At 44.7% G+C, this 15,417-nt stretch overlaps 1 protein-coding gene across 1 annotated transcript in view; it reads right to left on the minus strand.

Annotated features, from left to right (window-relative positions):
• The window catches only part of LOC119366337 (coiled-coil domain-containing protein 150-like), a 15,488-nt gene extending 6,665 nt beyond the window's left edge, over nucleotides 1-8,823 (minus strand). Inside the window, exons 1-11 of the mRNA XM_037632064.1 lie at nucleotides 8,507-8,823; nucleotides 7,546-7,749; nucleotides 7,295-7,390; nucleotides 7,086-7,138; nucleotides 5,030-5,126; nucleotides 4,165-4,238; nucleotides 3,725-3,842; nucleotides 2,730-2,840; nucleotides 2,143-2,219; nucleotides 1,880-1,946; nucleotides 1,249-1,314 (exon numbers count right to left, since the gene is read on the minus strand). Coding sequence (XP_037487961.1) covers nucleotides 1,249-1,314; nucleotides 1,880-1,946; nucleotides 2,143-2,219; nucleotides 2,730-2,840; nucleotides 3,725-3,842; nucleotides 4,165-4,238; nucleotides 5,030-5,126; nucleotides 7,086-7,138; nucleotides 7,295-7,390; nucleotides 7,546-7,749; nucleotides 8,507-8,650 — 1,107 coding nt within the window. The 5' untranslated portion in view covers nucleotides 8,651-8,823. The remainder of the gene's footprint in view (nucleotides 1-1,248; nucleotides 1,315-1,879; nucleotides 1,947-2,142; nucleotides 2,220-2,729; nucleotides 2,841-3,724; nucleotides 3,843-4,164; nucleotides 4,239-5,029; nucleotides 5,127-7,085; nucleotides 7,139-7,294; nucleotides 7,391-7,545; nucleotides 7,750-8,506) is intronic.
• Between the last annotated feature and the right edge of the window lie 6,594 nt (nucleotides 8,824-15,417).

Below are 15,417 nucleotides of genomic sequence, written 5' to 3' on the forward strand. Positions count from 1 at the left end.
TGGATAGTTGGACCAATGGAGAAGGAAATGGTGCATTTATAGTTACTATCCTAACAATTTATTTCATATAGGTAATGGCGAGCGAAGCGATGACACATCATAGATGGAGTTGCAGAAAAAAGTACTTGTTCACATTAACTATAGCTTGTCTGACAATTCTTGTCTAGATTAACCTTTATTTAACATGTTGTATTATACTTCCTCGGTTCCAAAATGTAGTGCTTCATCTATTCCCGTGCTTCAACTATGACCATAATTAAATTTAACCAACGAGACAGACTGCGGCGGGAGCAAAACTTATACCAGTGAATTCGTATTCAAAAGAAGTTTTCAATTAAAAAAAAATTCTCCTGCCGCAGTCGATCTTGTTGGTTAAATTTATGGTCAATTGGACCTCGGAAAACGCGGGCGCACTATATTTTAGCATGGAGGGAGTATATGATGTGAAAATGATGATGTCGAATCTGCAGTTAAAATCATTTTGCAATAGTTTCGGTTTTGTAAATGAAAAATATAGTATACATTTAAAATTTTGCTACAAGAATTTTTCTTTGCTATTACATTTGTGCAATAGAGTGGTGGGTGGTGGAGGTGAGGGGTGGATAGTTGGAGAAATGGAGAACCAAAATCTGCCTTTTATAGTTGCCATCCTGTCAACTTATTTCGAAGCGATGACACATCATAGATGGAGTTGTGGGAAATTCCAAGGACATTCAAGAGTCAGGAAAGAAGGGACAATACACATTGTATTTCTACATGACGGAGTTATAGAAAGAGATGGATAGCATAATGGGCACCTAAAAAATAAAAGTGTGCTATTCCGTGGCAACGCGCGGGCATTCAGCTAGTATCTCTACATGTAGCATTTTTTTATGTCTCTTTTTTCGGATCAGTTGGTCAGACGACAAGCAAATACATGACTCATTGTTTTAGGCCAAATTATCAACTATTTTGTGTCACCAGTCACTCAGTCAGATACCCGTAGCCTTACTCTATTGCATCTTGCACTTTTTGCATACTGGAAGATAATCTTGACTCATGCCTCATTACTTCATTGACAGTTTAAGCTTACCAATGAACAATTATAATAAGATCAACAGAGAAGTTACTCCATCGAATTTCAAGCAACTTGTGGGGTTATACCACAAATATATGTAGATCTGAACTCGGATTAGGCCGATAGGGGTGCATGCAATTAAAATCTGCAAGGCCCCATCAAAATATATCTCCTAGGAGCGGAAAAGGTACCTTTTTCAACTGAGCCTCAAGATCATCTCTTTGCTTCTCCAATTCAGTAATCTCAGCAAGCAATCCCTTTATCAGGACATAAAAATAAAATAACATTAAAGATGACACAGTAAGCAGGGTGGAAGACATAAGGAGCACTTAACCATATGCATAAATGTAAGACGTTTATGCAGTTTAAAAGGGAGTAGATATTTGCATATCGGTGCAGACATTAGAATATGTGCAACAAAACATTAACATAAAAACAGTCAGAGATTTGTGTTCTGAGGGGCCCATACTAAACAAGCATGACCGACTCCACAATATGCAAGCTTTAGGAAATAGGAAGCTTCAAATATATGTGTACAGACACAGATATGTATCCTAAGTTTCCTAACTACAGATACTATTTAGCAGTTGACAACTGACAAAATAAGCTGACTGTATTTATCCTATTTGGGTCGCAGGAATTCTGTAGGGATTACAGAGGAAAACAAACATCCAGATTACTGGATGCGGGGAGATCCCTACTGAACCAAATGAGAGTGATTTCAAGTTTCAAAATGGGCACACATTTCTAATGATTCGTGAAATTGAAGTCTCCAAATTACACCGATGTATTGCATGAATGCATACAATCTAGCAAACATACCTTCTCAGCCGCATTCACCTCATTCTCTTTTTTCACACGAAAGTTCAGAGCATCTTCTTTCTGACGCCTGGTATAAGTACAAAATTAAAATATGATACTAGACCAAAAATTTCCAACAAAACAGAACAGGAACATATCCATGAAGAAGCATAAATCTGTATTACTATACAAATGAGAATGACTAACATGGCACATGTCTTCCATAAAATAAAATATATTTTTTCATGAAACTATAAAGCAAAAGGTATTCTCAGAAATAAAACCTGTGGTCCATAATACGCTGCTCTGCTTTGGAGGATGAGGTAGAAAGGGAATCTGACAGGACCTTTAACTTATCAACCTGCAAGATTTTGTAAAGATAGTGAGAGAGAGTTTTATGACAGGACCTTTAACTTATCGATCTGCAGGTTGCAGAATTCATGCTGAAGCTACTGAAAAAACTACTTGAAGTTAAAGCTGAAAAGCTTACATGGTTATCACTAGTCACCAAAAGGTAAATAACACACAGTTTTGAGCCACACAAATCTTACCTGCCAAACTTTCTCGGGGTAGAACTATTTTATCATTCTTATGTAAGTCTATCAACTATCTCATTAAAAGTAGGGACTATCGCAATAACAATTTAAGGAATGTAAGGCGTCATAACTCAATAAGTTAAAACTTCCTTCCTTAAGGTATTGAATTCACAGTTTTGTGTTGGGAAACTTAAATTACTTTACCAGAAAGTAGCTTAAGTGTAGGGAAAGTGACATAATGTTTCACATCAATATTTATTTGCATTTGAAGGAATTCTATTTAGATGTGGACTGACAATATCAAAAAATGTTTTAAACATAAAACCTAATAATACCTTCTGAGAATGAATCTCCATGGAATCTCCAGGAGCAATCGACTTCTTCTTCAGTAGAAGTTCTTCCGCTCTAGAGCAAAAGCGGACTTCAGTAAGTGCTTCTTTTAAGGCCTGGATTAAAACAAAAAACACAGTTACCATCTTTGCAAGCCTTGACAAGAAATATCACGAGAACAAGATAAAATGGATTGACAAAAAATGGAAAATATATTGGCCAATAGTAAATAGATTCAGTACGCATGTACGTTAAGGAGGGAAAAGACAAATGACCGGAATTATGCAGGACATTTGTCATATGCATAAGAATGTATATCTAATCAGACAAAAACATAGCCCCTCCTTTTTGAAATTGATCTTCAGAATGAGTGAAGTCAAACTTTACTAACTTCGACCGTAAATTGCTATTTAGACTGATGGTGTGAGATGATGGCACTTTTTGCAGGATGATACAACAAATCTGTTATGTACAGAAACAGCCTCTTGCAGAAATGTAGGAAAAGGCTGCGTACAGAAGACCCAAAGTGGTCGGACCCTTCCCTGGACCCTGCGCAAGTGGGAGCTACGTGCACCGGGCTGCCCTTTTATACAATAATTTTTTTATGAAATGTACTTCATCAAGTACTACCTTTGTATAATTTTTATGCAAACATGTAACTATAAAAGTTATTTAATATGATGGCCAAACTTACATATGGGAGACCATGCCCATGCCCAGAATGAAATATATTTTTGAACATGGAGATAAGCACAGGGCCATATATTTATCAAGGCAAAAAATGTTTTGAAACTTTTGTGAAATGATTTGCAATTCGAATTAATCGATTATAAAGCCATCAGTGCAACTGATACAAAATAAATTCCCGAGCCAGAGGAAATCCTCAATGCAAAAGCCCTTTAGTACATCTAGCTATATAAGTCTAGACACTAGCTAACAAACCATGACAAATAGAAAGGGAAGCAAGCACAAAGTAATAATATATATGATTATGTAACACCTCGATATTGGCAACAGCAATCTTCTCTGATGCTTTATCTTGACCTTCAGTTGATTGGGACCGTGATTTCTCCTTCCCATCTAATTTTCTCCACAATTCAAGGGTTTCAGCATCTATCCTGAAATTAAATACAAGGTGCAAACTAAGAAGCTAATATAGCAAGAGATCATAAATAAAAGCACCACGTATCTAGAAGTATGATACACAATATTTGACATCTTGAAGATTCGGTAGAGGCATCACATGAGTTTGGTTTCTACTGCAGGTGTTGTTACTTCAGAAAGCAAAGAAAAATGCAAACACCATTTGACTTTTTTTGTTGTTCTGCGTAAAAATATACTACAAAGTAGAATGTCTGATAATTGAAAACACATCTGGAGGTAACACATACTCAAAATACAAGATAACTAGTTAGACGATTAAGTAAATGAGCAGTTCACCTCATAATATCAGCATTTCTCTTAAGTCCTGAAATGACATTCCGTGTGTATTCAAGTAGCTCTTCACGCTTCACCTGTTCACACAGATACAATGAATTACTGGAATTGGACATATTTCCCTATTTACAGAGCTTAATAATGTGTGCATCACAGTTAGTTTTTCACCACGCGGTTATATGAGAATACACACCTTGGAAAATATTTTCCAAAAATAAGAACTGCTAGCAAAAGGCTATCTGTTTTTGCTTATGAAATACTCCCTCCGTCTCATAATATAAGATGTTATTACAACCAATAGTATATCAGTTGTAATAACATCTTATGTTATGGGACGGAGGGAGTAGTTTCTTAGGTTTCTGCAGTATTGCCAAGGTAAAGAGACACCGCATAAGCAATTCCCCAATTGCAAGGGGTAAGCACAGTCAGAGTGTGAAACCCAACCAAAAGGATTTAGCATGGCCACTACAGTTTCGTCAAAATGTCTTCATGAAGAACACATTTAATTTCAAATATCCACCAGAATCTATTGGAGAGATGTGCCTGTAGCCATGTATGGTGCGACAGAAAGGAACATCTCCAAGTCGGTTAGTTCTTGAAATAAAATTAGGCAGCGGTTTTGTAGAAGAACATACTGCCAGTAAAAATTTCAGCCACTTCAGGAGTATAAAGGTAACAGATGGCAGCAGATCCAAATGGCCCAGTTCAGAAGGGTCTACTTGGTGTAACCAATGATACTGAAGTTCTCTCTAGGACACACTCGTGGTAATGTACAAAAACTACACAAATAGCAGAATACTAAATACCGTTCCTAAACATCATGTGATTTTCATAAAACATATGTGATTAAAGGCAATTGGGAAGTTACCAGGACTTCGTCTTTGTAATTTGAGAAAGCCTTGGCCAAGTCTTGTACATTGTTCATGATTGCCTTATTGACTTCTTTCCCACCAGCGAGACACAGGCTGTGAAACCCAACATTAGTTGCAAGAAAAGGGGCATTTAGTAACTAGAAAACATTCACGGGTAAGAGGAGTTAGTAGAGATATGTGTGAACTGTCAAGTAGCTCAGATTGTACAGAATGCTCAGAAAAACTAAATTTTGAATACCTTTACTTAATAACAGTTAAGAGTGTTTAAGTGCGAGCGGAAAGCAAAGCACCTAACGTAAGGAACATGTAATGTTATATTGGATGGTAAGAGCATCTACAGCCGGGCGCCTCAAACCTTTTTTTTTTTAAATAAGAGACTTTTTTCCTCAAATGGTAGCCATATCGTTTACAATGTCGGAGAGAATAAAGTCAGGGATAGTATCCCAAGAGTAGGAAGATCTGGTACAATAAGAATGCTTAGCTAAACTATTTGCTACCTCATTAGCTTCTCTAGGAGAAAAGGCAAAGCCAACATTACCATCTACAGCTGGGCGCCTCAAACCTCCCTCGTACGCCCGGGTGGACGGCCCGGTCAAAAAAAACCGACCCAGACGGGCGCCTCAAACCGGCCTCAAACGCCCTCGCTGACCGACACCCCTCATATCCAGCCCAAATATGGGCCGGATATGGGGAGGCCCGGGCGCGTCTGCCACGTCGGGCTCGGCCCACGATGGCCCACCCGACCCCACACATATTCGTCCCCATCCGCTCCCCAGACCAAACCCTAGCCACTCCACTTCACTCCCCTACGCCACCCAAGCTCCCGTCCGGCGATCTTCGGCCTTCTCCGGCATGGCGGGCAGCGGATCCGAGTCCTACACCTCCAGATCCGTTGACCCCGAGCTCATCCCACGCGGTCCCGAGGAGGAGATGACCGTCCGGCTTGCGCTCCACCGCTCCCGGGAGGAGGCCGCCCGACAGCAGCGCTTGGAGTCCTTCCGTCGGGAATCCATTGCATCCGCCCAAATGACGCATGGATTCGCCGCGAGGTGTGTCGCCGCTGCCTCACCGGAGGCGGTGCGGTCCGTCTGGCGTCCGAATGCGGTGGCGGGTGCGCAACCCCTCTGTTAGCACGCCAAGCAGGAGGTGAACGCATGGGCGTCGTCCGACGCAAACATGGCAAGGCGTTCCCGCTGTGCGAGGCAGCGGGCGCGGGAGACGGCGGCAGCCCTCGTGGCGGTGGACGTGGGCGAGGCGGAGTCGCACTCTTCGGCGCCCCGTATGGTGCACCAGTCCGGGCGCCGCAACCGCGTCGGGGGGGTGGATGTCGCCAGCTCCTCCCATGACGGATCCATCATTGATCTCACGTCTATCGGCACCATCAGGGTTCTGGGCTCCGACAAGGAAGAGTAGAGCATGGGAGACGGCAGCGCCTTGAGTCCCGTGAGCCGGTCCGTGTCCCATGTCCTACTCTACCTCGCCAGCGACCGGAACAACACTCTGAAGGGCGCAGCCAGCCGCCGGACATGGGCACGGCAGAGCCGGACAAGCTCCGCTTAAGATTAGGTTTACATTGCATGTAATAGTATGGATTTGAGGTTTCTAATTTGAGGTATCCGGTTGTGGAATCGATTATTTGAGGCGTGACCGAGTGCGTCCGCGGGCGTTTGAGGGGTCGGATTTGCTGTATCCGGCTGTAGATGCTCTAAACACAATTGCAGACTTGGAATAGAAGACGAGATAAAAGAAATCCAGTCATTAGTTCATTACGAGTTGACCCAGAAAAGTGGTCAGAACTATCACTCCACAACATAGGAACGGTACGAGGCAACAGAAATGCTGTTTATCAGAAGTAGGATGCATATGTGAAGCTCCCATTTCGTTCTTTGTCATAAAATTTCAAAGAATAGCAAAGTTCGAAGTGAGTGGAGGACAGTAATAGTGTTGAACATTTTATGAGGATTCACTTAAGAATGTTGATAAATTAACGCTGTAGGCTGAGAAAAGTTTAATTGCATAAAATATTAGCAAGTTATTTCAGAAGCAACTCACCCATAAATTTCCAGAAGAAGTGAAACTTCTTCCTCAGATGGAGCATCAAGAATCTGTTTACAGAAAAGGTCAGTATTGTCCAGCGTGAAACTGAGTAAGAACTAATAACAGCGATCTACAATTCAGAAAAGAAAGAAATCGGTAAAATAGATTATAATTAATAATTATTAAGAGACCGAGACCAGGGCAGCAAGGTTGGGCCAACTCACCATGGATTGTGTAATATCTTCAAGTGCCTGGCTGTACAGGAACACATCACGGAAGTTCATAGGTGCTCCTTCAATATCAGGATCAACAAACAAGGTCTGCTCCGAACAAGTTATGTAAACTCAGGGGAGTCTAAAATATAACTAAGATACATACAGAAGAAGAAAGAAAGATGACAAAATCCAATCTCAAAATAACTAGGTGAAACAAACAAATACACAAGACAAGATGAACATGAAACACGCAGACTCACCAATGGCGGTTTTAGATCCAATTCACCAGCAGAATCATGAACATCAGGATCCTTTGTATCTGAACTAGAGAGAGCAGCCTCAACGTCTTGTAATGCTCCCAGCCAACGTCTTAATAATTCAATTCTTTCACCCCCACGGCATGAAACTGCTGCCTCTTCTAATCGCATTACTGTTTTCTTGAAACTTTTGAAGCTCTGTGTGCCCTGCGAACCACACAGTAAGAAACATCTTTAAAAAAAAAGGAGACAGATAAACATACAGCAACGGTAGTTAACCTATACTACACTAGATCAAAAAGTCTTCACTCAACCTTTTTCTCCTTCATGTGCAACTATTGCGTGTCGCAGAATAGATGAACAATACAGCAGCATAAACATAAGATCATCTCATATAAATATAACTTATAAACATATCCAGGTTGGAGTTCAGCTTGCAACCTGACTGGAGTAAGAATCATACTCTTAATTTGCCCCTTTTATGTAACTTCCTAAGAAAGCAACTCTAAGTCAGATGATATTTCACGGACAACACATTTGAATACCGAAGCCTTGGACTCGCTCTGTATGTAAAATGGCACACAGGAATCATGAATACTGTATGGAGTTTTTCCTTGTGTAATACATTAAAAAGGATACTTCAGCAGCGAGACTTGCCCACGAAACAACAGGTTTCGCGTACTCGTCACATAGCTCTGCTGAGCCCCCAATTCGAGGTGAACACAAGCTAGGGCACTAACGACGGTAGCCCAATGGCACAAATTAAAGCTTGGACTCCTAGTGTACTGAGTTCATCACATTGGCGCGCAGAGGTAACGAATTAACAACCCCTCAAGCAATCCCCGCCCTTGCTTCACGTCGTCAGAAGAAGCTGAATTTGGATTCGTTGAGATCGAACAGGATGCCGGCGAAGAGGGGAGGGAAGAGGGCGAAGGGGGAGGACGAGGAGGGTCCGTGAGCTCACCCCCCGGTCGAGGAGGATGTCGGAGACGGCCTGCCCCGCGTGGTGCGCGACGGCGTCCGCGTATCCCTTGACGGCGCGGGCGACGCCGCTGCGGCCGCCGGCCTCCACCGCCCGGCTCACCGCGCTGCGCAGCCACGACGACATCTCCGCTCCCCTTTCCTGTTTCCTCCCGCGTGTGCGCTAGGGCTAGAGTTAGTCCTGGCTTCGGATGGCACGGGCGCCGACCACGAGGACGGCGGAGACGACTTCAACTGGAGTGAAGACAACGGCGAGAGAGAGAGGAGGGCGACGTGCTCCTTTGGATTTGGGTTTTGGACTCTGCCCTTTGCGTGGTTTACTCCATAGTGACGTCGCCGGCTTAACATTTTTTTCCCTTTTCGGAACCAAGGAAAAAAAATAGTGCGTTATAGTACAAAAATAGCGCGGCCATAAAAATATGCCATTAGCGTGCTATTAGCGAGACATTATACATTGATCAATTTAACGAGGCAATTCTCTAAACGCTATAGCGTGCTATTAGTGATGATATAGTGTGCTATTTTTTTCAGTATGCGAAACTGCTAACTAGGGCATTTCAAACCGAACCCTATTTAGGTCTTAGCATCTCTAGCAGATCCGCTATAAATTACAAGTATTGTAGGAACAAGGTATGTGCTGGAATATCCTCCTCATGTGGGATGCCTTTTAGGCAGCCCAAAGAGGTGCAGAAGCCCACTACCCATTAGGGTTATGACCTAGTGTCATTTTGAACTTTGCACATGAGTGGATGGGGATGCTTTACCCTTCATCCAGCAGCCAGCACCAAGAGTGACAGAAATCAGTTCATCTTTCAAGAGAGAAGAAGAGAGAAAACCAAGAAAGCAAGGGAAGAAGAGGAAGATTGAATGAAGAAGCAAAGGGAGCTCCTCCCCAAGGTTGTGATGGTCCAGATCCACTACATTGTCTACTTCAAGCTTCGGTTCCACCATCTTTGGTGAGATTGTTCCAATCCCTAGTTTTTGAGCCCCAAATCTTGTTGTGTTCATCCAAGATTTAAAAATCTTGATGTATAAGATCCTCTAGTGCTGTCTACAGAAAAACTTGTTGTATCCCACATTTGATAATAGTGGAAGAGGATTTGGGTGGCTTCGGCCTGTGGTTTTTCCCCTCAAGTTGAGGGGTTTTCCACGTAAATCTGGTGTCTCTTTATTGATGCTTGGTGCTGTCCAGAAACTTACTCCTACCACAAGACACTAGGCCGAGGAGTGTCTTGCCTACTGCTTAACATTTTCTGCCTCCGTATATGTTGTTGCATATGTTTCCTTCCGTGCTAAGCAACGATCCTTGAATTAGTACATGTTGTGGTGCTGAGATTACTTTGTTTCCGCTGCAGTTATCAATTAACCACAAGTGCATTTGTGTGCTAATTCCCAACATAGTGGTATCAGAGCCTTGGTTGCTTAGAAGGTTGCAAATCTCAGTTGCTTGATTGTTGCTGGAAGTGCTGCTCACAATGGCTTTGGAAGAAAAGTGCTACTACAAGTGGCATGATAAAACTTGATTCTTTCAATTACTCATTACGGAAGCCCGTGATGGAAGACATCCTTTATTGCAAGAATTTGTATGAGCCAATTATGAAAGACAAGATACCCACAGGTGTCACGGAAGAAGAATGGAGAGTGTTGCACAGAAAGGCAGTAGGTATGATTCGGTTATACATCAACCATAATATTTTCCACCATGTTGCAAATGACACAAATGCATATGAGATGTGGCAGAAGTTGGAGTCCATGTATGAGAGGAAGACATTAATGAACAAGGCGTCGGTGATCAAAAAACTTGCAAAGCTTAAGTACCAAGATGGCACAAGTGTGATTGAGCACTTGAATGTCTTCCAATGCCATATAAATCAACTTTCAGCCATGAAGATCAACTTTGAGGATGAGGTGCAAGCATTTGTTGCTGCTGAGTTCCATGCCTGATAGTTGGAACACGCTTGTTGTGTCACTTAGCAATTCATCTTCGGATGGGAAGCTGACTTTGGAGATGGTGAAGAACAGTATGCTGAATGAAGAAGCCAGAAAGAAGGAAAAGGGTGATGCCTCTTCTTCTGATGCGTATGTGGCTGAAACCCATGGGAAGAATGAGAACCGTGGACGCAGCAATACAAGATTTCAGCAAGGCAAAAGCAAATCCAGGGGAGATCAAAGTCAAAACAGAGAAAAGATATTACTTGCTTTCATTGTGGCAATCCGGGAGACATAAAGAGCGAGTGCAGGAAGTACAAAAGAGAGCTTGCAGAGGGGAAACTCACAAAGAAAACCGAGCAAAAGGCTGAGACCAGTTCAACCATGACTGCAACAAATGAGGACTATATAGTCATTGAAGATGAAGATTGTTATAGTGTTGTTTGTGATGATGCCATGAGTTGGGTTGTGGATTCAGGTGCGTCCTTCCACATCACATCACACAAGGAGTATTTCACATCTTACACTAGTAGTGTTACTGGCCAAGTGAGGATGAGAAATAGTGGTTCTTCAGCAATTGTTGGCAAGGGCTCTATATGCATTGAAACAAACACGGGTTGCAGATTGGTGCTCGATGATGTGAGGCATGTTCCCGACATAAGGCTGAATTTGTTGTTGGTGGGCAAGCTTGATGATATCAAACATCCTAGTTATTTTGGTGAAGGAAAGTGGAAGCTCACCAAAGGCTCTTTGATTGTGGCTCGAGGAAGTAAGCAAGGTAATCTCTATGTGACTTAAACCAAGTTGTGCAATGAGGTGTTGAATGTTGCTGAAAAAGACACTTCGGTTGAATTGTGGCACAAGAGGCTTGGGCATATGAGTGGGAAGGACATGCATGCTCTTGCTCGCATGGAGTACCTCCCTAAGTTGAAAGGTATATCCTTGAAACCTTGTGCACATTGTTTTGCTGGCAAACAACATAGGGTTGCATTTCATACACTCCCTCCACATCGTGCAGAAAATTTTCTTGATATTGTGCACACTGATGTTTCCTCCATGACTGAAAAATCTCATGGTGGAGCATTATACTTTGTGACTTTTATTGATGACCATTCCAGAAAGGTTTTTGTGTATGTGCTGAAACACAAATACCAGACGCTTGAAGCCTTCAAGAAGTTCCATGCCAAGGTTGAAAGAGAAACTGGCAGGAAATTAAAGTGCGTGAGATCAGACAATGGTGATGAATACCGAGGTCCTTTTGAAAGGTATTGCAGAAATGTTGGCATCAGGCTTGAGAAGAGTCCACCAAAGACACCTCGGCTCAATGGGCTTGCAGAGAGAATGAACAGAACACTCACAGAGAGGGTCACAGCTATGCTCTCTCATGCCTATTTACCTAATTCATTTTGGGTTGAAGCATTGATGAATGCTATGTATGTGGTTAACTTATCTCCCTCAGTTCCTCTTGCAGGTGATATTCCTTAGAGAGTTTGGTCAGGGAAGGAGGTAACATACAAGCACTTGAAGGTCTTTGGTTATAGGGCATTTATACATGTTCCAAGGGACAAGAGATCCAAGCTTGATAGCAAGACAAAGCAGTGCATCTACCTCGGCCAACCAAGTGAAGAGTTTGGCTACAGGTTGTGGGATCCAGCAAATAGGAAGATTGTGAGAAGCTGAGCTGTGGTGTTCATTGAAGATCAAACAATAAAAGATATTGGGAAACCAGAGAAACCAATGACCAGCACACCTCAGGTTGATATGGATCCAATCCGTCCTCCTCTCGTGCATGACAATCATGGGGGAGATGATAACACTGAAGATAGTGGAGATGCAACTGATCAAGGCAGTACAAGTCAAAGTGGCGAGCAACCATCAAGTGATGATGATGAAGTTGGTGATGATGATGCCAACGAAAATCCACCTGATTCACCATGAGTGCAGCAACAAAGAAGAAGTGAAATAAGTCACATTCCTTCTTCTAAATATCCAGCACATCAATATGTGTTGATGACAGATGAAGATGAACCCTCGTGCTATGAGGAGGCAATGTATGATGAGAACAAAGAAGAATGATCAGAAGCCATGCAGGATGAGATGAATTCCTTGTATGAGAATGATACTTTTGAGTTGGTGAATCTGCCAAAGGGCAAGAAAGCACTCAAGAACAAGTGGGTGTACAGAGTGAAGATTGAAGAAAACACCTCACATCCAAGGTACAAGGCCAGATTGGTTGTGAAAGGATTCAGCCAGAAAAAGGGCATTGATTATGGTGAGATATTCTCTCCAGTGGTCAAGATGTCTTCGATCCGAGTTGTGCTTGGCATGGCTGCCACCATGGACTTGGAAATTGAACAACTTGATGTGAAGACAACATTCTTACATGGTGACCTAGAAGAGGAGATATACATGGAGCAGCCAGAGGGATTCTTGGTTGCAGGCAAGGAGCACTTAGTTTGTAAATTGAAGAAGAGCTTGTATGGCTTGAAGCAAGCTCCTCGACAGTGGTACAAGAAGTTTGAGTCTTTTATGACTGGGCTTGGTTACCATAAAGCACAACCCGATCATTGTGTCTTTATGAAGAGTTACGCCGAGGGTGACTTCACTATTCTCTTGTTGTATGTTGATGATATGTTGATTGTTGGAAATGGCACAAAGAGGATTGCTCTCCTCAAGAAGGCATTGAGTAAATCATTTGCCATGAAGGATTTAGGACCAGCTAAGCAAATACTTGGCATGAAGATCTCCCGTGATAGATCAAAGAAGCTGCTTTGGCTCTCACAGAAAAGATACATTGAGAAGGTACTTGAAAGGTTCAATATGAAAGATGCAAAATCTATTATCTCTCCGCTTGCAGGGCATCACAAACTGAATTCAAAACAATGTCCTAGAAGTAAGAAGGAGAAATAAGAAATGAGGAAAGTACCTCACCAATCTGCTGTGGGCAGTTTGATGTATGCCATGGTATGCACTAGGCCTGACATTGCCTATGCAGTTGGAGTTGTTAGCCGGTTCATGAAAAATCCAGGTAAAGCTCACTGGGAAGCAGTGAAGTGGATTCTCAGGTATCTCAAGGGTACTTCTACATCTTGTTTATGCTTTGGAAACGGTGATCCTGTATTGCAGGGCTATACAGATGCAGATTACGCAGGTGACAAGGATCGTAGGAAGTCCATATCTGGATACCTGATGACTTATGCAGGGGGAGCGGTGTCATGGCAATCAAGATTGTAGAAATGTGTTTCTACATCAACTACAGAAGCTGAGTACATTGCAGCAGTTGACGCTGGCAAGGAAGTTTTATGGATAAAGAACTTCTTGAAAGAGCTCGGCATGAAGCAAGAGAAATATGTTTTGTTTTGTGATAGTCAGAGTGATATTCATCTTGCCAAGAATTCATGCTATCACTCTGGAACCAAGCACATTGATGTGAGGTACCATTGGATTTGAGATGTCGTGAGTCCCAAGTTGCTGAAACTTGAGAAGATCCATACCGACGAAAATGGTTCGGATATGATGACTAAGATATTGCCAAATGAGAAGCTACAAGTATGTTGCAAGGTAGCGGGCATGGCGATGCCCCCCTCATAAGTCAGGGGGGAGATTTGTTGGGATATCCTCCTCATGTGGGCTGTGAGGAGATGGCAATTTGAGGCCTTTTAGGCAGCCCAAAGAGGTGCGGAAGCCCACTACCCATTAGGGTTATGACCTAGGGTCATTTTAGACTTTGCACATGAGTGAATGGGGATGCTTTACCCTCCATCCAGCAGCCACCACCAAGAGTGACGGAAATCAGTTCATCCTCCAAGAGAAAAGAAGAGAGAAAACTAAGGGCATCTCCAGCCGTTGGCCCCCCCAGGAGGCATTTTTTCCACCGCCTAGGGGGCTGCCGGCGAAAAGCTAAGCCTGGGGGTGGATATTTATCCACTCATTGCCGTACCCAGCCACCACCACCACGTGAACCGCCCTGGCTAGCGGATGGCGATGAAGCACGGCCACGGCTCCGGCAGGTTGGCCGGCGATGGCGACGGTGCGTTCCCCGACCCGCCTCCTCCTCCTGCTCCTCCTCGCCGCGGTCGCCTGCACGGGGCCGCCCGACGCCGTGTCCAAGCCCGCGATGCTTGAGCCATGCGCCTGCGCTGCTTTCCTACACCGCCGACCCGCTCCGCTCCACGGCCTGCCCCGCGCTGCTCTCCTACACCCTCCACGCCGACCTCAAACTCGCCGAGCTGGCCGCGCTCTTCGCCACCGACCCACTCCACCAACGCCATCGACTTCGCCGCCTCGGGCCCGGACGGCCGCATCCTCCCGGCCGGCCCCGCTCTGCTCCACGGCCTGCCCCGCGCTGCTCTGGCCGGGCGATGAGGAGGAAGACCACGATCGTGCCGCTGCTCTGGCAGGGCGACGAGGAGGAAGACCACGCCCGCGCGCGTGGGGCTGGAGCTCGACCTGTCGGCATCGCGGACGGGGGAGCGGAGGAGGCTGCCCGCGACGAGCACGCCGTGCTGCGGGAGGTGGCCGCGTACCTCCGGCTGCAGCACCGCGCCGGCTCCGCGGCTGCATATCCGTGGCCTCCGCGCCCGGTGCCCTCCCCGCGAGCTCTCCGCCTCCTTGCTCTGGCTCCCTCCCCGCGAGCTCCCCGCCTCCCTGCTCCAGCGCCCTCCCTCCCCGCGAGCTCCGGCGCCCGCCCGCCGTGACGCCTCGCCTGTGCCCCAGCTCCGGCGCCCTGCTCGCCGCGCCCGTCCCGTCCCGTGCGCGCCTGCTTCGGTGGGTGGGGGATGAAGGAGTGTGAGCACGTGGGTGGGGCCTGCAGAAAAGAGAGGGAGAGAGAGAGGAGAGAGGGTGTTGGGACACTGAAAGTGGGCCATTTGCATGCAAAATGAGAGCCTCGGCGTCCCGAGCTGCCTCCCGGGAGGCTGGGTTTCGCATGCGCGTGCCGGCAGTATTTTTCCTCGAATCCGGCGA

The sequence above is a fragment of the Triticum dicoccoides genome, chromosome 1A (genome assembly GCF_002162155.2).
Source record: "Triticum dicoccoides isolate Atlit2015 ecotype Zavitan chromosome 1A, WEW_v2.0, whole genome shotgun sequence".
NCBI classification, from domain to species: domain Eukaryota; kingdom Viridiplantae; phylum Streptophyta; class Magnoliopsida; order Poales; family Poaceae; genus Triticum; species Triticum dicoccoides.